General features: G+C 50.0%; 3 protein-coding genes across 3 annotated transcripts; all 3 read right to left on the bottom strand.

The window, feature by feature from the left end:
• Nucleotides 1-254: 254 nt before the first annotated feature.
• LOC142827794 (olfactory receptor 52R1-like) lies at nucleotides 255-1442 on the bottom strand. Its single transcript, XM_075923646.2, has one exon. The coding sequence runs from the start codon at nucleotides 1326-1328 to the stop codon at nucleotides 381-383; it is 948 nt and encodes a 315-aa protein (XP_075779761.2). The 5' UTR covers nucleotides 1329-1442; the 3' UTR covers nucleotides 255-380.
• Nucleotides 1443-13367: 11925 nt separating this feature from the next.
• LOC142819384 (olfactory receptor 52E2-like) lies at nucleotides 13368-14315 on the bottom strand. The gene has a single exon (XM_075906099.2). The coding sequence runs from the start codon at nucleotides 14313-14315 to the stop codon at nucleotides 13368-13370; it is 948 nt and encodes a 315-aa protein (XP_075762214.2).
• Nucleotides 14316-23317: 9002 nt separating this feature from the next.
• LOC142819372 (olfactory receptor 52E2-like) lies at nucleotides 23318-24265 on the bottom strand. Its single transcript, XM_089775392.1, has one exon. The coding sequence runs from the start codon at nucleotides 24263-24265 to the stop codon at nucleotides 23318-23320; it is 948 nt and encodes a 315-aa protein (XP_089631518.1).
• Nucleotides 24266-24508: the final 243 nt, after the last annotated feature.

Genomic DNA, 24508 nt, shown 5'->3' on the forward strand with positions numbered 1-24508 from the left:
GTCTCAGCTCCAGCTGCCATCCTGGGGCAACAGGGGGGAACCCATCACAGAGGTGACCCAATGAGTGATGGGAGAGGAGACGAGGAAGCAGGAGGGAAGGACACTTGGAAGAGGCACAAACCTGCCTGGAGCCCAAAGGAAGGTGTGGGGCAGGGCTAGGCCCTTTGGGAAGGAAGAGGGCTCATTGTCAGGGCCTTGGTTGTCCAGTTACAACATAGAAACCCTACAATTTAATGAGTCGCATACAGATTGATTCCCCAATATGTTAAATTTAGAAAGGATTGAATCTCTCTTTGACCAGCCAGTGAGTCATTGAGAGAAGCAAGCCCAGAACCAGCCAAATCAACATGGAGTTTGATCTGAGAGCCAGGAGAAAACATTTAGGTCCCTTTCAGAGTAACAAGCCGGAGCAGTCTGGCCCGGATCTGTTTGGTCCTCACTCCATAGATGATGGGGTTTATCATGGGCGGCACCAGAAGGTAAATGTTAGAAATAAGAACGTAGATATGCAGGGGTATATTGAGGCCAAAGCGGGTCGTGAGAGAGCTGAAGAGATTTGGAGTGTAAAAGGCTAAGATGACACACACGTGGGAAGTGCAGGTCCCAAAAGTCTTGAGCCGGGCGTCCTTTGTGGGGAGTTTGAAGACGGCCCTGAGGATCAGAATATAGGACACAGAGATAAGAAACATATCCAGAGTATCCCCACAGAATAGCACAAAGAGGCCGTAGTTACGACTGACATGGATGTCGGTACAGGCCAGATTCACCACGTCCATGTGCTCACAGTGCGTGTAGGAGATGACGTTGGTTCTGCAATATGGCCACTGGCTCGCCAGGATGGGAAAGGGCAGTACAAGTACAACACCTCGCAGCACCATGGTCAGGCCAATCTTGGCCACCAGGGGGTTATTCAGGATGGTGGAATGTCTCAGGGGACGGCAAATGGCCACGTAGCGATCCAAACCCATTGCCACCAATATCCCAGACTCAATCGCTGAGAAGCAGTGAACGAAGTACAGCTGGGTGAGGCAGGCACTGAACTCGATCTCCCTGAAATTGAACCAGAAATTGCTCAGTATTGTGGGTAGTGTAGATGTGGACAGGAGCAGGTCGGTGACGGCCAGCATGCAGAGGAAATAGTACATGGGCTCATGGAGCCTAGGCTCCGTCTTCACCATGAATAGGATGGTGATGTTCCCCAAGATGGTTATGACGTACATGGCACAGAAGGGGATGGAGATCCAGACATGGGCCCACTCCAGGCCAGGGATACCCATCAGGATGAAGGTGGAGGGGTTGGTGAACTCAGATGTGTTGGAATCTGCCATGGAGCAGGGAGGAAGGTGTCCAACTCTGAGGCAGAATGGTGTCTACTGCATGTGCCGTACGTTCCCCTGACGTCCCGTGTGGGCCCAGGATCTACAGCAATGCTCGCAGTACTAGCATCTGAAAGGACAGAGAACGTTTGTGTGAGGTGCAGTGTGCACTGAAGGGGAATATTTTCATGGGGAACAGATCGGTTGCTCTTCACTACATGAACTGTAAACAAATGACCCTACTACTGGCAGCTGCATATTTTCTGGTGCTCCCCGTGTCAATCATGTCTACACCTCACTCTGTGGGAAACCATACAAGCCAACAGTAGGAAACCCACCTTGGGGAAAACATCAGGTCCTCACTGATATCAACACCATAGAAACACTTATTCTTTTACTACGGTGGCAGATGGAAAGCCCATGTTTGGATGCCTCAGGATGGAGAATTGGATGGAGAATCACCCGGTGGGACATGTGCTCAGTTTTGATGCCTCGTCTCTGTGGAGGACACAGCAGATAGAAAGGGGTGGTCTGAGACAAACCGCGGGACTGGGGGAGGCCGAGCCTAAGGAGTCTTTGAGGAAACAAGAAGGGGAAGATGATGGAGGAGAGGAAAGTAAAGCACAGAACGGATTGCATTCCAATGGGAAAGAGAGAAGAGATCCCAACCCGTAATATCCAAGCATCAGCACAACTGAGAGGGGGGAAAGTGAGCTGAGAAATGAGAGTGACAATGGGGGTCGTTTACCATGAGTGTATTCACTCACTAAACAGTGATAAGGCCACAGACAAGAAAGTGTTCAAAGAAACGTGATCGTTTGGTTGTGCCAGGAAAACGGGACATGCCTTGAATGGGACGTTTCCTCATGGATCCAAATGGAAAAAGAGACAAAATCACCAAATCAAGAACAGTCCTGAAAATGGACAGAAATCAGTGAATGCTGAGAGAGCCTGAACCAAGCTGCGCTGGACTCAGAGAACGAACACGCAGAAGGATTGCTCCTTAATCGGCAGGAGAGACATGAGATAAAAGAGTGAAATTATCTCTGGTTTGGCACAACTAAATCAATGCTTAAATTTGAAAAGTAGAAGATAAGATTCCTGAAACTAAATTGATTATAATCCCTTTTTCTTAAAATGTAGAGAGTTTATAGGAAGAAAAAAACTGATGGAATGCTCATTTCAAACCAATTTACTAAAAAAATGAAATAGAAAAAATAGTATTTTTAAGAAATTGCAAAGGAAAATTATCTTCATAATCAGGGTTGACAAATAATACAATCTACTCACCTGTGGAGAGTAGATTGAAACCCAGAAGAGCATGCACAGATCGCCAGACAGGGCGGCTTGCGAGCGGGGCTTCCCGCAGTTCGGCGAGTCCTGTTCATAATAATAACTATCTATTATTAAAAGTACAATAGTTAAAAGAAAGTATATACATTTTCCTTTTATTTTTTCATGTACATTTGCATTTTATTTTTTTAAAAAAGTTTAAGCGATTTAAAGACCCAATTAATGTTGGGTAAATGTTCCTGTTAAGTATATTAAATATAAGAAATGCTAGAAAACTTTAGTGCAAATCCTAGTGTGAGAAATGAAAGTTGTTAATCTTGCAGAAAAATTAGACGAGTTCAAGACATCATGTTGAAGCTGTATGAGGTACCCATACCGTGTAATAAGAGGAAACACTTCTGGGTCCATTAGCAGTGAAGGAGAGTGATTAACACAGTCCACAGTGGGACCGTTGGGTTGGGAGTGCCAGAGTTTGGAACTGAATGTTCAATCACACAGCTCATTCAAAACCTGAAGTGCTCAGTTGGGCATCAGCAGAGCCAAAATCAGCAAATAAAAAAGGCATATGGGGGGGAAGATTTCTTTTTTAACATATGCTACTAAAAGGAAAGGCAAAGTTTGAACAAAGCTCTGACAAGCTTCGGAAGCAGCGGAAGCCCTGCTATGGCGCTCAGTCCAATCTACGTGGTAGGAAGGAAAAAAAATTGCACCCATGCAAAATGGGCAAAACAGTCTAAGGAGGAGCCCAGCTGCAATAGACCCCAGATACATACGAGTAAACAGTGTAACACGGTTGGAAAAAAAGCAAATCTGATTCTAGGAGGCTGTAACGGGAGTGTGGCAGTAAAGACACAAGTGTAATTCTTCTTCTCCGCCCTGCACTGAATTTTTCTCAATGGGAATAGCATGTCCGGTTCTGGGCACCACATTTCAGGAAAGCTGTAGGCAGACTGGACAGGGTACGGAGTGGAGCACCACCTGGTTACAAGGTGAGGAAAGAGCTGTGGGGAGCAGGGTCTGCAGGCGAGGGGGCCGCTCTCCCCACCGCTCTCCTGGGCAGGGCACAGGGACAGAGCCACGCAGAGCTGTGGGAGCGGTGCCTGGGGATGGTCGGTGTCAGCAAAATGTCTCCCAGCCACGGTCCCATTCTCCTCAGCAGCTGTGTGTGGCCGGGGGCTGCAGACTACTCACCACCGGCCTGGAACTGCTCAGCCCTGGGTGAGGAAAGGGGACGGGGCTCAAAGGCCCAACACGGTCCCTGCCAGGCCTAGGACTCTATGTTTCTGTGTTTCTATGTTTCTATGGTAACACAATAGAACACGGTCCCTGCCAGGCCTGGGATTCTGTGTCTTACTATGTTTCTATGATAACAAAATATTCTGATGTACTCGAATGCAGAGCTGTCCAATGGGAACGCAGGGCTCTGTGGTGGGCAGGAAAGCGTGTTGAGTGCCGGACTGAGCCCTAGATGAGGGCACCGTGAAATGGATCAATGGGACCCTGGACGGGATTCAGAGTTTAGCCGGGTTCACCGGGAGCTCTCAGTGCCGGGCTGTGGCCAAGGGACGCTGGGATTCCTGGTCGTGTGCACAGCAGAGCTGTGAGCTGGCGCAGGGGCTGGGTTTCCCCCTTGCACACGGCATTGGTGAAAGCGACTGGGTGAGATCGCGGGACCCAAACTGGGAGCAGGGGAGGAAAAGAGCCGCACAGATGAGGGGAGGCTGCGTCAAATCCCATCCAGAGAGAGACCCAAACCCTCATCTCATTATCGTATCAAACTAGGCTCAGGCAGAGACTGGGCTGGGGCGGAACCACCGGGAATGTCGGGCTCTGGGATCTCACCGAGATGAGAAGCGCCAGGCCCAGAGGCTGGAGGCTGAAGCCAGGCAAATTCCAGCTGGAAATCCAGGCTAACGGCTGAGCCCTGAGCGTGATTCACCCTTCGGAGAGGCTGCGAGGGGAAGGGCTGGAATCTCTAACTCCCAGTGCTGTTCTGGACATTGGTTTCTGGGCTATTCGACACTGAAAGCATAACAGCAGCACGGCACTTCATAAGCGCTCGCAAGAACTTAAAGCATTAAAGCTTCACTGGGAACCCTGGTCTTGCCTCTGCTGATAAATGCGTTCATGGTTGCAGTGCGGAGCACTGCCACTTCTTCGCTTCCCAGCTGGCTAACTGCTACATAGTCCTGTAGTTTGTTTCAGCTACACCAGACTAACACGGCTACATTTCTCTCACTTCCCTAGAATTAGATGAGTCAATGGGGGGAGGAGGTGGGTTGGCCAGAGAAACGGGAGCAAACTTACCTCTGTGGCAATGGCCCAGGAATGTTTAATGGCTCTGCACAGCACATGGTCACTCTGCATTGATCATGCCAACGTAGGTCTGCGTTTGTGGAGCAGAGGAGCTCATCAGAGATGGGATCTGTGAATCCAGAGACCAAAGAGTCTTCCCTACAAATCACCCCAAAGCAGCTACATCCCGCGCCTCTCTCAGCCCAGCGTCTGCAGCAGCGTCCTGCCGAGAGCAGGCACAGGGCTGTGCACTGTTCATATAGCTCTGTGCCATCCCAGGAGGGTTCGCTCAGCCTCTGGGGAAGAAGCAGCATCTGGATGTAACCAGCCTGGACAGTGGGCTATTTATCCCGCCTGTGGCACAAACAGCAATTATTGGACCTTCCCCAGGGAGAGGAGAACTCTGGGCTCTGCGCTGAGCCACAGAGCAATTGGCTGCTCCGTGTTTACTTTAAAATTATGTTTGGTTAGTGAGAAAGTTCGGCACCAGGCCCAGGTCTGCACAGAATGGGAGCGCTCAGGGTGGGTGTGTTGGCAGGAGACAGCCATGTGGAGAAGGTGGCTACAGGCAGGCACAGGCACTTTCTGCAGGCCCACGGGGCTGTCACGCAGGAGCCGGAGCGCAGCGACTCTCCTCGGTCACTCCTCTCACGCTAGGCAGCCCCTTTCCTGCAGGGCCGTGGAAGCGCCTAGCACAGGGAAGTGCCTCCCAACACACCCTAGTATGGTGCAACACACGGAGCCACAGGGAGAGATGGCCTGTCAGTGCTCGTGGAGAGAGTGACAGTCACAGCCAGAGCACTGAGGGACCCGCCGCAAACATAATCAAAGTCTATGGCTCATGCCCTACAAGAGTGAGGGGCAACGTAGGGTAGGGAATGAGCCACATGCCACAACCGAGAACAGTCTCTCTCCATCCTCTTTGGAACCTCCCTTCAGGGAGTTGCAGGCTACTCTCAGATCCCCTCTCACTCCTCTTTTCTGCAGACTTAATAACTCTAAGCCACTCAGCCTCTCTTCATAGGCCATGTGCTCCAGCCCCAAATCATTTTGGTTTCTCTCTGCTAGACCCTAAAGGTGAACTCAGAGATGATAAAGTCATTGTGGAAACAATAAATGAATTCTGTGCTTCAGTCTTCACTACTCAGGATATTGGGGAGATTCCCAAACCTGGGCCATTCTTTTTAGGTGACAAATCGGAGGAATGATCCCAGATTAATGTGTCATTAGAAGAGGTTTCAGGACAAACTGATAAAGTGAACAGTAACATGTCACTGCGACCAGATGGCATTCACCCAAGAGTTCTGAAAGAACGCAAATGGGAAATTGTGGAACTATGAACTGTGGTTTCTAACCTATCCTTTAAATCAGCCTCCATACCTAATAACTGGAAGATAGCTCACATCATGCCAATATTTTAAAAGGGCTCTAGAGGTGAGCCTGGTAATTACAAGCCAGTAAGTCTAACTGGAATGACAGGAAATAATATAATTGTCAGTCACATGGATGAATATAATTTCTTGAGGGAAATCAACATGGTTTCTCTAACGGGAAATCCTGCCTTCCTAACCTGCTAGAGTTCTTTGAGAAGGTCAGCAAATATGTGGACAAGGGGGATCCAGTGGATATAGTGTACTTAGATTTCCAGAAAGCTTTTGAAAAGATCCCTCGCCAAAGGCTCTTCAGTAAAGTGAGCTGTCATGGGATAAGAGGGAAGGCCCTTTCATGGATTGAGAACTGGTTAAAAGACAGGAAACACAGGGCAGGAATAAATGGTCAGTTTTGCAAGTGGAGAGAGGTTATAGTGGAGGTCCCCCAAAGGTCAGTCCTAGGACCAATTCCTATTCAACTTATTCATAAAGGATCTAGAGAAAGGGACAAGCAGTGAGGTAGAAAAGCGGGCAGATGATACTAAACTGTTCAAGATAGTCAAGACAGAAACAGACTGTGAAGAACTTCAAAAAGATCTCACCAAATCGAGTCATTGGGCAACAAAATGGCAAATGAAATTTAATGTGGATAAGTGTAAAGTAATGCACATCGGAAAAAATAACCCCAATTATACAGAAAATATCATGGGGGCTAATTTGGCTACGACAAATCAGGAAAGAGATCTAAGAGTTATCGTGGATAGTTCTCTGAAAACATCCACAGCGTGCAGCAGTGCCAAATGACGTTGATAGGCATCAGGGAAGTGAAAGCACAATTGATTTTCTGCAGTCCAGGATGTATATTTTGCTGCTCTCGTTTCTTCCTTTCAGGACCCTAAACACAACCATATCACAATCACTGCTGCCCAGGTTACCACCCACCTCTACTTCCCCTATTAGTTCCTCTCTGTTTTTGAGCAGCAGGTCAAGGTGAGGTGTGGTGGACCGGGCCGTGTCTGGGCACAGCTAAGGGCGTCCGCTCAGGGCGAATTGCTCAAATCCGGGGCTCCTTACAGCCCCCAGACTGGTGGCCTCTCCAAACAGGCCACAAACCAGTCCCACAGAGGAATAAGATCCTCCGGAAAAGGGCTTTTTTTCCGGAGGATCGGGGCCAGTGTAGACGCTCTTTTCCAGCTTTTCTAAAAACCGGAAAAAAGCGGCGGACATTTTTATTTAAATGCCACGGGGGATATTTAAATCCCCCGCGCATTTCCCTATTGCGGAAAAGGGGCCAATGTAGACGTAGCCTTCTTGTATGCAGCCTGAGGAGGAGGGGACAGCGTCTGTGCAGGGAACAGGATTCCAGCCCATGAAAGCGATTTGCCAAGAAATAAAGCCCAGATGCCCTCTCGGTTCTATAAATTTGACAAGATTTGAATCAGACTGTCTAACAAAAAGTTCCCCAATCTTCCATATAGCGGCCGGGATTTCTCCTTTCAAGCCTGGGACCAGCTACCCTGAAAGACTCTTGTTCCTAGAGTCGTGATTTCAGGGGCTCCGTTGTGGCTGGAGTGAAACCAATTGGTGAAGTCCCTTCGGGTACGTCTACACTACAGCGCTAATTCGAACTAACTTAGTTCAAATTAGTTAATACGAACTAAGATAATTCGAATTAGCGCAGGTAGACTTAAAAACTAGTTCGAATTAGCATTTTGCTAATTAGTGTTTTGCTAATTTGAACTAGCATGTCCACAGTGAGTGGACCCTGAACAGAGGTTAAGGCTGGCCGGAAGCAGTGCCGGCAGGGCATCAGATGAGGACTTAGAGCGTGGAGATGCTGTCTCAGACTAGCCGAGGGCTGTGCTTAGAGGGACCCAACCCCCACCCCGGACACATAGTTCTCAGGGGTTCCCCACTTGCAAAGCAGTCCTGGCTTGGAGTGCCCTGAGTGCCCACACGCGGAACATCACAGCACTCGGCCATCAGCCCGGCTGCACTTGCCACAGGCTGCCATCCAGGGGGAGGGGGCAATCGGGGGGCTGCAGGAGAGCTTCCACCCCCAGAAGCCCGCAGAGCCAGCCCAGTCCTCCCCATCAGGGGCGCATACCCCATTCCTCCCTCACCTCCTTCCACTTACCCTTCCCTATCCCCCCTTCCTGATGTACAAAATAAAGAAAACGTGTGTTCAAAAATAGAATCTTTCTTTATTGAACAAAACTCGGGGAGACTGGGAAAAGGAGGTGGGAGAGGGGAAGAGAGAGGGTGGGAGAGGGGAGGGCAACTACAATGATGAGGGGTTTGGAACAGGTCCCATATGAAGAGAGGCTAAAGAGACTGGAACTTTTCAGCTTAGAGAAGAGGAGACGGAGGGGGGATATGATAGAGGTCTATAAAAGCATGAGTGGGGTGGAGAGGGTGCATAAAGAAACGTTCTCCATTAGTTCCCATAATAGAAGGACTAGAGGACACCAAAGGAAAAGAATGGGTAGCAGGCTTCAAACTAGTAACAGAAAGTTGTTCTTTACAAAGCAAAGAGTCAACCTGTGGAACTCCTTGCTGCAGGAGGCTGTGAAGGCTAGAACTAGAACAGAGTTTAAAGAGAAGTTAGATCAAATCATGGAGGTTGGGTCCATGGAGTGGTATTAGCCAGGGGGTAGAAACGGTGTCCCTGCCCAAAGTTTGTGGAAGGCTGGAGAGGGATGGCACGACACAAATGGCTTGGTCACTGTCTTTGGTCCATCCCCTCCAAGGTACCTAGGGTTGGCCACTGTCGGCAGACAGGCTACTGGAGTAGATGGACCTTTGGTCTGACCCAGTACGGCCATTCTAAGCTCAGGGCTCAGGGTCGGGGGTCTCAGTGGACCACCTCGATTTTCATGCAAACCTGGTCCTGGGTGGCCAGGCTGGCAGCTCTCCTGCCCTAGACGGCCACTTTCCTGTGCCTAGTGCGGAGGTCGTGGACGAGGTCCAAGATGTCTGCACTAGACCAGACAGGTGCCCGCCTATTGCAGTCCTGGGCAGGCTCCCGAGAGCCGCCAGCCTGGTCCCTGGAAGAGGTGGAGGGCTAGGGGGCATCGGGTGGCTGGCTCGAGCCGTACCAGGTGCATGGTCTACTGGCTGAGTGCTGGCAAGCTTGCACCTGGCACGGGCACCGTAGCCAGCCCGTGCCCCTTTAAGGGCTCCGGGGCCGGGAGGGGGGCATACAAGTTTCCCTGGGGGTGCCCAGAGTGGCCACCAGGGAAAGCTGGGGAGGGCTAGCCTCCCACTAGTTCGAATTCAGGGGCTACACAGCCCTTAATTCAAACTAGTAAGTTCGAACTAGGCTTAGTCCTCAGGGAATGAGGTTTACCTAGTTCGAACTAAGTGCTCCGCTAGTTCGAATTAAGTTCGAACTAACGGAGCGCTAGTGTAGCGCCTATCAAAGTTAATTCGAACTAACGTCCGTTAGTTCGAATTAACTTTATAGTGTAGACATAGCCTTCCTTCTTTCACCACTTCTGCCATGTGGAGGAAACCCCAGGGCTGGAAGAGACTGCCGGAGTCATGGAGTCCAGCCCCTGCCCAAAGCAGGGTCAACCCCAACTCAGTCAGCCCAGCCAGGACTTTGTCAAGTCGGGACCTAAAAACCTCAAGGGATGAGATTCTACCTCCTCCCAAGAGAACCCATCCAAGTGCTTCCCCACGCTCCTAGGGAAATAACCCTCCTAAGGAAATAGTTGGTCCTAATATCCAACCTAGACCTAAATGGTCCATTGAATCCTTGAGGATAAAAGCCGTTAGCTGTACAGTAAAAAGGTCAAATTCTGAGGCTCTGAGGCAAATTTTCCTTGGAGTAAGACCTGAGTAAACACCGCAGGAGCCAGCTATGTGGTAATGCCCAGAAACTCTCATTCATTGTGATTGCCTTCCGCTGGAACCTCTCCAATGCATCCACGTTCTTTCTGTAGTGGGGGGCCCAGAACTGGACACAATACTCCAGATGTGGCCTCACCAGAGCCGAATACACTGGAATAATCAATTCTCTGGATCTGTTGGCAATGCTCCTACTAATGCACCCAAATATGTCATTAGACTTCATTAGGGGCACCCTGTTAATTCATATCCAGCTTCTCATCCCCTGTAATCCCCAGGCCCTTTTCTGCTGAACTGCTACTTAGCCAGTCGGTCCCCAGCATGTACCAATGCTTGGGATTCTTCCGTTCCAAGTGCAGGACTCTACACTTGTCCTTGTTGAACCTCATCAGATTTCTTTTGGTCCAATCTTCTAATCTGTCTAGCTCACTCTAAACCCTATCCCTGCCATCCAGCGTATCTACCTCTCCCCCTGGCTTAGTGTCTTCGGCAAACTTGCTGAGAGTGCAATCTATCCCCTCATCCAGTCATTGATAAAGATGTAGAATAAAACTGTCCCTAGAATGGATCCTTGGGGCACTCTACTTGGAACCGACCACCAAACAGACATCGAGCCATTGATCACTACCCATTGGGCCCAAAATCTAGCCAGCTTTCTATCCACCTTACAGTCCTTGTATCCAATCCATACTTCCTTAACTTCCTGGCAAGAATATTGTGGGAGACCATATTAAAACCTTTGCTAAAGTCAAGGTATATAAGCATGCACTGACTTTTCCATATCCACAGAGCTAGTTACCTCATCAAAGAAGCTAATCAGATTGGTCAGGCATGACTTGCCCTTGGTGAATCCATGTTGACTATTCTTCATCACTTTCCCCTCTTCCAAGAACTTCAAAATGGATTCCTTGAGGATCCCCTTCCTGCTCAACAGCTCCATCGGTTGGCAGTCAGTTTCAGGCAAAGGGCCCCTAGGATCGGATCTAGGCCTGGCTTTGGTCATCATCTTTATTAATGACCCGGAGAAGGGGATGGATTGCACCCTCAGCAAGTTTGCGGTTGACACTAAGCTGCGGGGAGAGGTAGACATGCTTCGGGATAGGGTTAGGGTCCAGAGTGACCTAGACCTATTGGAGGCTGCCATGGGAACTCAATGAACAATCACGTAATGAGGAGAAGGCGGTTGCATTCTATTTGCACTTACTACGCGGAACAGAAATGTGCGGCAAGCGGGCTCTCAGAGCCAGCAGGAACAGGTCTCAAGGGGTGGGTGGGTGGGCACAGAAGGCAGACAGCTCGAGACTGCAAACCCAGTGGAAATGCGGACCATGAAGGGTCACTGACCACTGAACTCTTTAGCAAGGATTTTAGTTTTTGCTTATCCCTGCATGTGTTTCACTCAGGATGGAGGGTTTTCCTCAGAGCTCTGCTCCCTTTCAGGCAGGGATGACTCCAGGGCAGTCCTGCAGCCAGTGCAAAACAGGAAACCAGAGTAGGGTCCATCCTGGCCATTTAATCTAGAGTCAAGGGTCCCCTGCAAGAATATTATTTGTGTGAGCTGCTTTCTGGGTCCCTCTCAGTCCTGGGGCTCACACACCAACTCTGGGTGGTTTGAACGGCATTGACAAGAAATTCCGAGCTCAATGAAGCTTACTATGGAGAGCCACTGGTAGCAAATGAACCAGACTTCCTGTGAGTTTTCGTGCTCCCCTCCTTCCGTCCCAGTGTCCTTCAGTGTGCGAGCCAACCATCCTGTGCCAGGTGCTTTGCGTCTGCAACTGCAGCCGCACTGCATTTGGGCTGGACTCGAGTGTGTGACGGGGGCTTGGAACGTGAGCAGCCTGTGGTGCCACTCTCTCCGGTCTGAGCAGTGAAGGGATCTGTGATGCGCCCACCATTGAAACGTGGTCCCATTGGGAGCAGCTCTCTGGGAGGGGGCTACTGGCCCCTCACTCAAACCTAAGCAGGATTTCTGCTTGGCCATCTCTTTTTTGATGTGAACCTGGAGAACACATCAGTTGTGTGTTTGCCCCCAGGGGTGGCCCGTGGACGTAGACAAACTAGGCAGTTGCCTAAGGCGCCACGGGCCCGGGCGCCTGATGATGAAATCATTGACAGCCGTGCAGGCAAGGGCGCAGATCACGCCTTCCGCCTAGGGCGCCAGCTGCCGCAGCTGGCCTCAGACTGCTCCTGTTTTCCCCAATTTATGTCCAGAAAGGGCTGAGAGAGCTGTCTACTGAAGGCAGATGCTTTGCTGGTTCTATCTGTACAGCTCATAGCATGGAACCAAGGAGGCCTGCCTGAAATGCTACCCTCTTGTGCTAGATAACTCGGTGGGACACTGCTCGATTCATAGGCCCACTAGTACGTTAGACTTAGGTCTAGGTTTTCTTTAATTTCTTAGGGGTTATTCTACTTTCTCCTGGTTGCTGTCGCCACTGCTCCCTGGAAATCACTCTTTCTGTAGCGCAGAAATCTATTAAATACACGTCATCTTGCACACGGTGTGTGGGTAGCAGTGCAAAAGGGTCAGTCTTAGCTCAGGAACCTTAGCTGGTGAACACGCACCTTCCTTTCTAGCAGCGGGGTTCTGGGCATCACATCCATACTGGATGGGACAAGGGCAGGGCAGCTCCGGGGCCATTAGCTGGGGTGCTGTGAGTGTTTGGAGTGTACCCTCCCCATTGGGGGCTCAGGCAGTGGATGGCCGAGCATCCATGAACACCGCTGGGTGCGGGACTTCTCTGTGGATGTTGGGGTGAGGCAGACTGGGGGGCTTTGCCACTTGCAGTTCACAACACAGGAGGGAACCCAGACATGGGAGGCAGAGGTCTCAGCTCTGTCTCAGCTCCAGCTACCATCCTGGAAGGTAGAGGGAACCCATCACAGAGGTGATCCAATGGGTGATGGAACAGGAGATGAGCATGCAGGAGGGAAGGATATTTGGAAGAGACACAAACCTGCCTGGAGCCCAAAGGAAGGTGTGGGGCAGTGGTGGGGCCTTTGGGAAAGAGGCGGGGTCATTGTCAGGGCCTTGAGTGTCCAGTTACAATGTAGAAACCCTACAGTTTGATGAGTCACATACAAATGTATTCCCCAATATGTTACACTTGGAAAGAAATATCAGGAAAGGATTGAATCGGTCTTTGACCAGCCGGTGAGTCATTCAGGCAAGCAAGCCCAGCAGCAGCCATCTCGGCACGGAGCTTGATCTGAGTGTCAGGAAACCAGAAGAAAACATTTAGGGCAATTTCAGAGTCAGAAGGTGGAGCAGCCTGTTCCGGATCTGTTTGGTCCTCACTCCATAGATGATGGGGTTTATCATGGGTGGCACCAGGAGGTAAATGTTAGAAATAAGAATGTAGACATGCAGGGGTATATTGAGGCCAAAGCGGGTCGTCAGGGAGCCAAAGAGAGTTGGAATATAAAAGGCTAAGATGACACACAGGTGGGAAGTGCAGGTCCCAAAAGTCTTGATCCGGGCGTCCTTTGTGGGGAGTTTGAAGACGGCCCTGAGGATCAGAATATAGGACAGAGCAAGAAAACTCACATCCAGACCCAACACACAGAATAGCACAAAGAGGCCATAGTATCGACTGACACGGATGTCAGCACAGGCCAGATTCACCACATCCATGTGCTCACAGTGCGTGTAGGGGATGACATTGGTTCTACAATATGGCCACTGCCTCGCCAGTAAGGGAAAGGGCAGTACAAATATGGCACCTCGCAGCACCATGGCCAAGCCAATCTTGGCCACCAGGGGGTTATTCAGGATGGTGGAATGTCTCAGGGGATGGCAGATGGCCACGTAACGATCCAAAGCCATGGCCACCAGTATCCCAGACTCAATCAGTGCAATTGAATGTATGAAATACAGCTGGGTGAGGCAGGCACTGAATGCGATCTCTCTGAAATTAAACCAGAAATTGCTCAGTATTGTGGGTAACGTAGCCGTGGACAGGACCAGGTCGGTGACAGCCAGTATGCAGAGGAAATAGTACGTGGGCTCATGGAGGCTCGGCTCTGTCTTCACAATGAACAGGATGGTGAAGTTCCCCAAGATGGTTATGGCGTATATGGCAAAGAATGGGATGGAGATCCAGACATAGGCTGCTTCCAGGCCAGGAATGCCCAGCAGGATGAAGGTGGAGGGGTTGGTGAACTGGGTTGTATTGGAATCTGCCATGGAGCAGGGAGGAAGGTGTCCAACTCTGAGGCAGAACGGTGTCTATTGCATGTGCCGTAGGTTCTCCTGACGTCCTGTGTGAGCCCACGATCTACAGCAATGCTCGCAGTACTAGCCTCTGAAAGGACAGAGAATGTTTGTATGAGGCGCGGTGCGCACTGAGGGAGACTTTTTTCATGGGGAAGCAGATCGGTTGCTCTTCACACCCTGAGAAATGATTTTTTCATTATTCAGAGAAACAAATTGTAAAGAAATGACCCTACTACTGGCACTTCCATATTTTCTGGTGCTCCCTGTTTCAATCATGTCAACACCCCATGCTGTTGGAAACCATACAAGGCAAGAGCAGAAAACCCACCTCGGGGAAAACATCAGGTCCTCACTAATATTAGCACCATGGGAACACTTATTCCTTCACTGCAGTAGCAGAAGGAAAGCCCATGCCTGGATGCCCAATGATGGAGAATGGGATGGAGAATCACCTGGTCGGACACACTCAGTTTCGCTGACTTGATCTCTGTGGAGGATACAGCAGATAGAAAGGGGTGTTGTAAGAGAAACTGTAGGAACGGGGAGGCCGGGTTTAAAAAGTCTGTGAGGAAACAAGGGGGAAGATGATGATGGAGGGGAAAGTGAAGCACAGACCTGATTGCATTCCAATGGGCAAAGAGAGAAGAGATCCCAAACCGTAATATCCAAACATCAGCATAACTAAGAGGGGGGAAAAGTTAGCTGGAGAAATGAGAATGACAATGGGGTGTCCTTTAACATGAGTGTATTCGGTCGCTAAACAGTTATAACGCTACAGACAAGAAAGTGTTTAAGGCAACATGATCATTTGGTTGTGCCAACACAACGGGACGTACCTGGAATAGGACAGCTCCTCATGGAGCCAAATGGAAAAGAGGCAAAATCACCGGATCAAGAAGAGTCCTGAAAAGGGACAGAACTCAGTGAATGCTGAGAGAGAAAGAACCGAGCTGAGCCAGACTCATAGAACGAATGGGCAGTAGGATTGCTACTAAATCAGCAGGACAGAAAAGAGATAAAATGGAGAAACTGGCTCTGGTTTGACACAGCTAAATCAATGCTTAAGCTTTGAAAAATAGAAGATAAGATTAGCGAAACCAACTTATCCTCATAATAATACCTGTCTACATTTTCCTTTTATTTTTATTGTACAATTTCATTTTATTTAAAATAAAACCTTAATCGATTTAGAGACCCAATTAATGTTGGGTGAATGTCCCTGTTAAGTATATTAAATATAAGAAAAGCTAGAAAACATTAGTGCAAGTTCTAGCATAAGAAAATAACTTGTTAATGTCACAAAAAAAGTAAAAGCGACGAGGAGTCCTGTGGCACCTTATAGGCTAAGTGAAGTGTAGGAGCATAAGCTTTCGTGGGCAAAGACCCACTTCATCAGATGCAGGTCATCTGACGAAGTGGGTCTTTGCCCACAAAAGCTTATGCTCCTACACTTCAGTTAGTCTATAAGGTGCCACAGGATTCCTCGTCGCTTTTGCAGATTCAGACTAACATGGCTACCCCTCTGATACTTGACAAAAAAAGTAGACGTGTTCAAGACATCGTGCTGAAGCTGTACAAGGTACCCACACCGTGTAAGGTGAGGAAACACCTCTGGGTCCATTAGCAGTGAAGGAGAGTGTTAAACATTGTCCCCAGTGGAGCCAGTGGGTTGGAAGCACCAGAGTTTGGAACTGAATTATCGACCACACAGCTCATTGAGAACCTGCAGTGCTCAGTCGGGCATCAGCAGCCAAAACAAGCAAATGAAAAGGCAAATGGTGGGCAGTTTTCTTTTAAACATAAACTACTAAAGGGAAAGGCAAAGTTTGAACAAAGCTCTGACAAGCTTCGGAAGCAGCGGAAGCCCTGCTATGGCGCTCAGTGTTAGGTAGGAAAACACAATTTCACACATGAAAATGGGCAAAACAGTGGAAGGAGGAGCCTGGTTGCAATGGATCGCGCTGTCCTAATGGGCACCAGATAAATACGAGTAAACAGTGTCACACGGTAGGAAAAAATAATTCTGGGAGTCTGTAACAGGGGTGTGGCAATAAAGACGCAAGTGCAATTCTCCCCTCCACCCTGCACTGAATTTTTCTCAATGGGAATAGCGCGTCCAGTTCTGGGCACCACATTTTGGGAAAGCTGCGGGCAGACTGGACGGGGTGCGGAGTGGAGCACAACGCTGGGGACAAGGTGAGGGAAGAGCTGTGGGGAGCAGGGTCTGCAGGCGAGGGGGCCGCCCTCCCCACCGCTCTCCTAGGCTGGGCACAGGGGGACAGAGCCACGCAGAGCTGTGGGAGCGGTGCCTGGGGATGGTCGGTCTCAGCAAAACGTCTCCCAGCCCACGGTCCCATTCTCCTCAGCAGCTGTGCGTGGCCGGGGGCTATAGATTGCCCAGCACCAGCCTGGAACTGCTCAGCCCTGGGTGAGGTCAGGGGATGGGGCTCGAGAGCCTCCCACATCCCTGCCAGGCCTGGGATTCTGTGTTTCTATGTTTCTATGGGAACAAAATAGTTTGGTGTACTCGAATGCGGAGCTGTCCAATGGGAACGCAGGGCTCTGTGGTGGGCAGGAAAGCGTGTTGAGTGCCGGCCTGAGCCCTAGATGAGGGCACCGTGAAATGGATCAGTGGGACCCTGGACGGGATTCAGAGTTTAGCCGGGTTCACCGGGAGCTCCCAGTGCCGGGCTGTGGCCAAGGGACGCTGGGATTCCTGGTCGTGTGAACAGCAGAGCTGTGAGCTGGCGCAGGGGCTGGGTTTCCCCCTAGCACACGGCATCGGTGAAAGCGACTGGGTGACATTATGGGATCCAACATGGGAGAGAGTGAGGAAAAGAGCCGCACAGATGGAGGGAGGCTGCGTCAAATCCCATCCGAAGAGAGACCCAAACTGTCATCTCATTATCGTATCAAACTAGGCTCAGGCAGAGACTGGGCTGGGGCAGAACCACCGGGAATGTCGGGCTCTGGGATCTCACCGAGATGAGAAGCGCCAGGCCCAGAGGCTGGAGGCTGAAGCCGGAGAAATTCCAGCTGGAAATCCGGGCTAACGGCTGAGCCCTGAGCGTGATTCACCCTGCGGAGAGACTGCGAGGGGGAGGGCTGGATTCTCTAACTCCCAGTGCTGTTCTGGACATTGGTTTCTGGGCTATTCGACACTGAAAGCATCACAGCAGCACGGCACTTCACAAGCGCTCGTGAGAACTTAAAGCATTAAAGCTTCACTGTGAACCCTGGTCTTGCCTCTGCTGATCAATGCGTTCATGGTTGCAGTGCGGAGACCTGGCATCTCTTCGCTTCCCGGCAGGCTAACGGCAGGAATGAACCCCTAGAACCAGCCAGATCCCTGCCATGCCCGAGGGGGAGGGGACAGCGTCTGTGCAGGGACATGCAGCTGCCTCCTCAGGTCTTTCCTCATTTCTGATTCCAAGGGCAGTTTTGCTTCAGTGCGGCCTGAGCCAAAAGCTGACCCCAGCCTGAGGACTGGGCCTTGGATTGTGCATCTGCTAAATCCTTTCCTTCTGAAGGACCCCTGGGACACTAAAATGCAGCCACCTCTGGGCTGGAGCACATCACGGGGGGAGGTGTAGGTGGGACATTAGAAAAAAGGAGTTCCCTAGGAGAGTGGTGAAGCAGTGGGATGGGTCTCTCAGGGTTCAGCTCCTGGCTTGACAAAGCCCTGGCTGCAATGATTTAGTTGGGGCTGGTCCAGCTTTGAACAGGTGGTTGGAGTCGATGCCTTTTAAGACTGAACTTGAAAGAGAATCCTCTGAACTGTTATTCCTGCTAAAATTCAACACTCAACGCCGGGGTCTTAACCCAGACTCTAGTTATATTACCCATTACAAAGATAGCTTCCCCAATTATCACCTCTAATACCATTAGCTCACAGACATTTACCCCCCCTCCCCCCGCCCCGCATGCCCCTTCTGTTCTGCAATGTGATTTGTCCTTTTCATATGTGTTCATTTTTTTTAATTGTGTCCTTTGGTATATATGGTTGTGACTATTTTCTTCCACTATTTGATCTGAGGAAGTGGGTCTGGCCCACGAAAGCTCATCACCTAATAAACAATCTTGTTAGTCTTTAAAGTGCTACATTGTCCTGTAGTTTGTTTCAGCTACACCAGAATAACACGGCTACATTTCTCTCACTTCCCTAGAATTAGATGAGTCTATGGGGAGACAGGGGGTTGGCCAGAGAAACGGGAGCAAACTTACCTCTGTGGCAATGGCCCAGGGATGTTTAATGGCTCTGCACAGCACATGGTCACTCTGCATTGATCATGCCAACAAAGGTCTGCGTTTGTGGAGCAGGGGAGCTCATCAGAGATGGGATCTGTGGTATCCAGAGACCAAAGAGTCTTCCCTACAAATCACCCCAAAGCAGCCATGTCCCGCGCCTCTCTCAGCCCAGCATCTGCAGCAGCGTCCCGCCGAGAGCCAGCACAGGGCTGTGCACTGTTCATATAGCTCTGTGCCATCCCAGGGGGGTTCGCTCAGCCCCTAGGGGAGAAGCGGCATCTGGATGTAACCAGCCTGGAAACTGGGCTATTTATCCCGCTTGCGGCACCAACAGCAATTATTGGACCTTCCCCAGGGAGAGGAGAACTCTGGGCTCTGGGCTGAGCCACAGAGCAATTGGCTGCTCCATGTTTACTTTAAAATGCTATTTGCTAGTAGTGAGAAAGTTCGGCACCAGGCCTAAGTCTCCACAGAATGGGAGCGCTCAGGGTGGGTGTGTTGGCAGGAGACAGATCCATGTGGAGAAGGTTGCTACGGGCAGGCACGGGCACTTTCTGCAGGCCCACGGGGATGTCACACAGGGGCCGGAGCACAGCGACTCTCCTCGGTCACTCTCCTCACACTGGGCAGCCCCTTTCCTGCAGGGCCGTGGAAGCGCCTAGCAGAGGGCAGTCCCTCCGAACACACCCTCGTGTGGCACGACACACGGCGCCACAGGGAGAGGTGGCCTGTCCGTGCTCGTGGAGAGAGTGACAGTCACAGACAGAGCCCTGAGGGACCCGCCGCAAACATAATCAAAGTCTGAGGCCGATGCCCAACAAGAGAGAGGGGCAACCTAGGCTAGGGAATGAGCCACACGTCACCACTGAGAACAGCCTCTCGCCATCCTCTTTGGAACCCCCCTTCAGGGAGTTGCAGGCTGCTCTCAGATCCCCCCTCACTCTTCGCTTCTGCAGACTTAATAACTCCAAACCCCTCAGTCTCTCCTCGTAGGCCATGTGCTCCAGCCCCAAATCGTTTTGCTTTCTCTCTGCTAGACCCTAAAGGTAAACTCAGAGATGATAAAGTCATTGTGGAAACAATAAATGAATTCTGTGCTTCAGTCTTCACTACTGAGGATATTGGGGAGATTCCCAAACCTGGGCCATTCTTTTTAGGTGACAAATCGGAGGAATGATCCCAGATTAATGTGTCATTAGAAGAGGTTTCAGGACAAACTGATAAAGTGAACAGTGACATGTCACTGTGACCAAATGACATTCACCCAAGAGTTCTGAAAGAACGCAAATGGGAAATTGTGGAACTATTAACTGTGGTTTCTAACCTATCCTTTAAATCAGCCTCCATACCTAATAACTGGAAGATAGCTAACATCATGCCAATATTTTAAAAGGGTTCTAGAGGTGATCCTGGCAATTACAAGCTGATAAGTCTAACGTCAGTACTGTGCAAATTAGCTGAAATGATAGGAAATAATATAATTGTCAGTCACATGGATGAATATAATTTCTTGAGGGAAATCAACGTGGTTTCTCTAACAGGAAATCCTGCCTTCCTAATCTGCTAGAGTTCTTTGAGGAGGTCAGCAAATATGTGGACAAGGGGGATCCAGTGGATATAGTGTACTTAGATTTCCAGAAAGCTTTTGAAAAGATCCCTCGCCAAAGGCTCTTCAGTAAAGTGAGCTGTCATGGGATAAGAGGGAAGGCCCTTTCATGGATTGAGAAATGGTTAAAAGACAGGATACACAGGGCAGGAATAAATGGTCAGTTTTGCAAGTGGAGAGAGGTTATAGTGGGGTCCCCCAAAGGTCAGTCCTAGGACCAATTCCTATTCAACTTATTCATAAATGATCTAGAGAAAGGGACAAGCAGTGAGGTAGAAAAGCTGGCAGATGATACTAAACTGTTCAAGATAGTCAAGACAGAAACAGACAGTGAAGAACTTCAAAAAGATCTCAGAAAATTAAGTGATTGGGCAACAAAATGGCAAATGAAATTTAATGTGGATAAGTGTAAAGTAATGCACATCGGGAAAAATAACCCCAACTATACAGAAAATATCATGGGGGATAATTTGGCTACAAAAAATCAGGAAAGAGATCTTAGACTTATCGTGGATAGTTCTCTGAAAACATCCACAGCGTGCAGCAGCGCCAAATGACGTTGATAGGCATCAGGGAAGTGAAAGCACAATTGATTTTCTGCAGTCCAGGATGTATATTTTGCTGCTCTCGTTTCTTCCTTTCAGGATCCTAAACACAACCATATCACAATCACTGCTGCCCGGGTTGCCACCCACCTCTACTTCCCCTGTTAGTTCCTCTCTGTTAAGTTTGAACTAGCGGAGCGCTAGTGTAGCGCCTATCAAAGTTAATTCGAACTCATGTACGTTAGTTCGAATTAACTTTGTAGTGTAGACATACCCTTCCTTCTTTCACCACTTCTGCCATGTGGAGGAAACCCCAGGGCTGGAAGAGACTGCCGGAGTCATGGAGTCCAGCCCCCTGCCCAAAGCAGGGCCAACCCCAACTCAATCAGCCCAGCCAGGACTTTGTCAAGTCGGGACCTAAAAACCTCAAGGGATGAGATTCTACCTCCTCCCAAGAGAACCCATCCAAGTGCTTCCCCACCCTCCCAGGGAAATAACCCTCCTAAGGAAATAGTTGTTCCTAATATCCAACCTAGACCTAAATGGTCCATTGAATCCTTGAGGATAAAAGCCGTTAGCTGTACAGTAAAAAGGTCGAATTCTGAGGCTCTGAGGCAAATTTTCCTTGGAGTAAGACCTGAGTAAACACCGCAGGAGCCAGCTATGTGGTAATGCCCAGGAACTCTCATTCATTTTGATTGCCTTCCGCTGGACCCTCTCCAATGCATCCACATTCTTTCTGAAGTGGGGGGCCCAGAACTGGACACAATACTCCAGATGTGGCCTCATCAGAGCCGAATACACTGGAATAATCAATTCTCTGGATCTGCTGGCAATGCTCCTCCTAATGCACCCTAATATGTCATTAGACTTCTTGGCAACAAGGGCGCCCTGTTAACTCATCTCCAGCTTCTCATCCCCTGTAATCCCCAGGACCTTTTCTGCTGAACTGCTACTTAGCCAGTCGGTCCCCAGCCTGTACCAATGCTTGGGATTCTTCCGTTCCAAGTGCAGGACTCTACACTTGTCCTCATCAGATTTGCCTCGTGAAACCAGGTTTACCTGTGCCGATCAAGAAAGGCTTCTTTGTCGACGCGGCGCGTCCAGACTGCCCCGATCTGCCGACAAACAGCTGATTGCCAGAGCGGGGCAGCCATTTAAATTTAAATGAAGCCGTGATTATTATAATCGCAGCTTCATTTCCCTCTGCCGATCTGTCTAATCTACATGCCTCCGTCGACGGAGGCATGTAGTTTAGACACACCCTGGGAGGGGCTGCTGGCCCCTCACTCAAACCTAAGGAGGATTTCTGCTTGGCCATCTCTTTTTTGATGTGAACCTGGAGAACATATCAGTTGTGTGTTTGCCCCCCAGGGGTGGCCCGTGGACGTAGACAAACTAGGCAGTTGTCTAAGGCGCCATGGGCCCGGGCGCTTGATGATGAAATCATTGACAGCCGTGCAGGCAAGGGCGCAGATCACACCTTCTGTCTAGGGCACCAGCTGCCACAGCCGGCCTAAAACTGCTCCTGTTTGCCCCAAATTATGTCCAAAAAGGGCTGAGAGAGCTGTCTACTGAAAGCAGATGCTTTGCTGGTTCTATCTGTACAGCTCATAGCATGGAACCAAGGAGGCCTGCCTGAAATGCTACCCTCTTGTGCTAGATAACTCGGTGGGACACTGCTCCATTCATAGGCCCACTAGTACGTTAGACTTGGGTCAAGGTTTTCTTTCATTTCATAGGAGTTATTCTACTTTCTCCTGGTTGCTGTCGCCACTGCTCCCTGGAAATCACTCTTTCTGTAGCACAGAAATCTATTAAATACACGTCACTTCGCACACTGTGTGTTGGTAGCAGTGCAAAAGGGTCAGTCTTAGCTCAGGAACCTTAGCTGGTGAACCTTCCTTTCTAGCAGCAGGGTTCTGGGCATCACATCCATACTGGATGGAACTAGGGCAGGGCAGCTTCGGGACCATTGGCTGGGGAGCTGGGGGTGTTTGGAGTGTACCCTTCCCATTGGGGGCTCAGGCAGTGGATGGCCGAGCATCCATGAACACCGCTGGGTGCGGGACTTCTCTGTGGATGTTGGGGTGAGGCAGACTGGGGGGCTTTGCCACTTGCAATTCACAACACAGGAGGGAACCCAGACATGGGAAACAGGGGTCTCAGCTCTGTCTCAGCTCCAGCTTCCATCCTGGAGGGCAGAGGGAACCCATCACAGAGGTGATCCAATGGGTGATGGAACAGGAGATGAGCATGCAGGTGGGAAGGATATTTGGAAGAGACACAAACCTGCCTGGAGCCCAAAGAAAGTTGTGGGGCAGTGGTGGGGACTTTGGGAAAGAGGCGGGATCATTGTCAGGGCCTTGAGTGTCCAGTTACAATGTAGAAACCTTACAATTTAATGAGTTGCATACAAATGGATTCCCCAATATGTTACACTTGGAAAGAAATATCAGGAAAGGATTGAATTGCTCTTTGACTGGCTAGTGAGTCATTCAGGCAAGCAAGCCCAGCACCAGCCTTCTCAGCACGGAGCTCGATCTGAGTGTCAGGTAACCAGGAGAAAACGTTTAGGGCAATTTCAGAGTCAGAAGCTGGAGCAGCCTGTTCCGGATCTGTTCGGTCCTCACTCCATAGATGATGGGGTTTATCATGGGTGGCACCAGGAGGTAAATGTTAGAAATAAGAATGTAGATATGCTGGGGTATATTGAGGCCAAAGCGGGTCGTGAGGGAGCCAAAGATAGTTGGAGTGTAAAAGGCTAAGATGACGCACAGGTGGGAAGTGCAGGTCCCAAAAGTCTTGAGCCGGGCGTCCTTTGTGGGGAGTTTGAAGATGGCCCTGAGGATCAGAATATAGGACAGAGCAAGAAAACTCACATCCAGACCCAACATACAGAAGAGCACAAAGAGGCCATAGTATCGACTGACTCGGATGTCAGCACAGGCCAGATTCACCACGTCCATGTGCTCACAGTGCGTATAGGGGATGACGTTGGTACTGCAATACGGCCACTGACTCGCCAGTACGGGATAGGGCAGTACAAGTATGGCACCTCGCAGCATCATGGCCAAGCCAATCTTGGCCACCAGTAGATTATTCAGGACGGTGGAATGTCTCAGGGGATGGCAGATGGCCACGTAACGATCCAAAGCCATGGCCACCAGTATCCCAGACTCAATTAGTGCGATTGAATGAATGAAGTACAGCTGGGTGAGGCAGGCACTGAACTTGATCTCCCTGGAATTGAACCAGAAATTGTTCAGTATCGTGGGTAAGGTAGCGGTAGACAGGACCAAGTCGGTGACAGCCAGTATGCAGAGGAAATAGTACATGGGCTCATGGAGGCTCGGCTCTGTCTTCACAATGAACAGGATGGTGAAGTTCCCCAATATGGTTATGACGTATATGGCAAAGAATGGGATGGAGATCCAGACATGGGCCCACTCCAGGCCAGGGATGCCCTGCAGGATGAAGGTGGAGGGGTTGGTGAACTGGCTTGTGTTGGAATCTGACATGGAGCAGGAAGGAAGTTGTCCAACTCTGAGGCAGAACGGTGTTTATTGCATGTGCCGTACGTTCCCCTGAAGTCGTGTGTGAGCCCACGATCTACAGCAATGCTCGCAGTACTAGCCTCTGAAAGGACAGAGAATGTTCGTATGAGGCACGGTGCGCACTGAGGGAGACTATTTTCATGGGGAAGCAGATCGGTTGCTCTTCACACCCTGAGAAATGACGTTTTCATTATTCAGAGTAACAAA

Source organism: Pelodiscus sinensis, chromosome 1 (genome assembly GCF_052426305.1).
Source record: "Pelodiscus sinensis isolate ZL-2025 chromosome 1, ASM5242630v1, whole genome shotgun sequence".
Classification (NCBI taxonomy): Eukaryota; Metazoa; Chordata; order Testudines; family Trionychidae; genus Pelodiscus; species Pelodiscus sinensis.